A 2,371-nucleotide genomic window follows, 5' to 3' on the forward strand; every position below is an offset into this window, starting at 1 on the left:
TGTAGGATGATGCCCAGATCTTTATTTTCTTAGTTTGATACACTTGGCTTGGTCACTGGGATTTAATTCTCATACATTGTAGCAAAGTGGAAATCAGAGCTAAGAGAGACATAGAACAGCAAACTAGATCTCACACAATTTGCAGAGAAACATACAACAGCAAGCTAGATCCCACACAATTTGCGGATCAAAATGTAAAAGATATATTTGGAGCATAATAATTTCAATTGCTTGAAAGATGGAGATACTGAGGCAGAATTAGAACTGCATGTCGACAGCAAAAGCAATAGTGCACAACTAAGTCAGCATCATAGCCTTTGATCATAGATAGTATCAACCACTGGTAGGTACATCATACAGACTTACATCCAGCATCCTCTCTCCTCTCTCCACATGAAGCACGTCATAAAAACACAAATGATAAAAGGCAACTACATGTCCTTTCTAAAAATTTTACATCAAAATGAGTTTACAAGCGACCCTCAAACAGGACGCCATTTTTGAGACTCTCCAGCACGATTAGAGAAAACTTCATTAGGCTCCATCCAAGAAGATGCCCATCCTTGCTGGATAGGGAAAGGGGGGGGCACTTATTCATACTTGGGGTCTGCCACCACATAATGGTAGGCAACGACCAAAACAAAAATGAAAATCCCCAAAAAGTTTGCAAAGAAACCAAGATCCTGATCATCAATCATCTGTAAAACAAGAAACACCATGCAACTAGTCACAACAGAACTTCGGATGATGTTTGCTATAACCAAACATAATTTCCCAAATTCTTTACAGTCTGCATTTTTACTGCAACCCCTGCTTCTGACTGGTAGAGGCTCAAAACTAAGACAATAAACGGAATATATGCCCTTCAATTTTCATGAAAAATGATGTTTGAAAGTCTGCCATAATTTCCTAGTGCTAAGAATTGCATGAAATTTCCTGATTTTACAGCTTTTATAAAAATCATAACAAACTTATTCTAAAATTAAAGCAAAACTTAATGCTTCTTTTCTTTTTAAAATGTATAACCTAAATTCTGTGAAAATATCTGAGAATCTAATTACATAAATAAGATATTACTTGGAAGCAATATCTAAAATATTTGGAAAAAAAAAGTACAGCAGCAACTACAGCTAAAGGGATCCAAGCTATTCGATCTGTTTGTTATAAGCATGATCCACTTAATTAATGTACTTAGATCTGAGATATACGGCAGACTAGTAATCCATAAATGAGAAAATCGCCATCAGCAGAGCATAAGCTACTGCGATCGAAACAAGGATCATGGCAAGATTAGACTCAAAGAGCAGTATAAATTAATCGGTGAAACCCCAAAAGAAGGGAACAGGCTTACCTTGGCTGCTTGGCTGAACCCGCAGAGATGCAAGCGTTTCGACTCCAACCTTAAGATCTCGAATGCAGATGTATATATATATATATATATTGTAGGTATAAATACCACTTAAATATATTGACCTAGTGTGCTAGTTGGGACCTGGGTAGCGGTTTTTTGTAAGACAAACTAAGTGAATCAAAATAGAACTAGGGTCTTAGGAGCGGGGTGGTATATTTTTGAGACCATGGTGCCCAAATGGCCCCCTTAAGAGCCCCGTGCATCATAGGTACCTACCAAAGGTGGAATTTCAACCAGCAACTAGGTGTTTGCTTTGTAATTGAACCATTAGTGAAACTCCAGTAAACAAATCGAGGACCATGTGAGCCCCCTGGACCATACGTGCACATCACAGGTACCTACCAAAGGTGGAATGCACGTAGAGCCCCCTAGGCCCTACATGCATCACAAGTACTTGCCAAAGGTGGAATGTCGACCAGCAACTAGGTGTTCGCTTTCTAATTGAACCATTAGTGAAACTCCAGTAAACAAATTGAGGGACACTAATTGTGTCATGTGAGTGCCCACAATGTGGAGATAGCACGTGCCTTTTGTGGTGGGTGCATGCCAGCCATGTGGAATCATTTGCCCAAATCACACACGGTTAAGTACCCTCTCTTCACATCCACTCCTTTGCAATGCACAGTCCATGCTCCAATTGAAACTCCCCCACATAAGCAATAGAGTGACGGCTCTGCACGACATGAGGTGCCTTCTCCGAGTGTAGCACGACCATTTTTAGCTTCTTCGACTGCTCTATCTGTTCCACACAACCATCTCTAGCCAACGACATGGGGCTAAAGTGACGACCAACAAACACCTTGAGCCAATGAGTACTCCTCGCATAATATGGGCATGTCGTGTGTAATTTCGAGGCGTTGATTTTTTATTTAGAGTTTTTTTTGGCCCAGAATCTCATTTGCCCTTTGCCCTCATCAAATTTGTAATTTAGAGTTATAATTTTTCCTTAAGGTTTTCTGT

General features: G+C 39.9%; 1 protein-coding gene across 1 annotated transcript; it reads right to left on the minus strand.

Annotated features, from left to right (window-relative positions):
- Window positions 1–287: 287 nt before the first annotated feature.
- Window positions 288–1,403, minus strand: LOC147631469 (dolichyl-diphosphooligosaccharide--protein glycosyltransferase subunit 4A). The gene is made up of 2 exons (XM_086809870.1): window positions 1,352–1,403; window positions 288–698 (listed from the first exon to the last, which is right to left on the minus strand). The coding sequence occupies exon 2, from the start codon at window positions 696–698 to the stop codon at window positions 591–593; it is 108 nt and encodes a 35-aa protein (XP_086665996.1). The 5' UTR covers window positions 1,352–1,403; the 3' UTR covers window positions 288–590.
- Window positions 1,404–2,371: the final 968 nt, after the last annotated feature.

This window comes from Cibotium barometz, chromosome 15 (genome assembly GCF_041138505.1).
Source record: "Cibotium barometz isolate CiBa-2024 chromosome 15, ASM4113850v1, whole genome shotgun sequence".
In the NCBI taxonomy this organism is placed as follows: domain Eukaryota; kingdom Viridiplantae; phylum Streptophyta; class Polypodiopsida; order Cyatheales; family Cibotiaceae; genus Cibotium; species Cibotium barometz.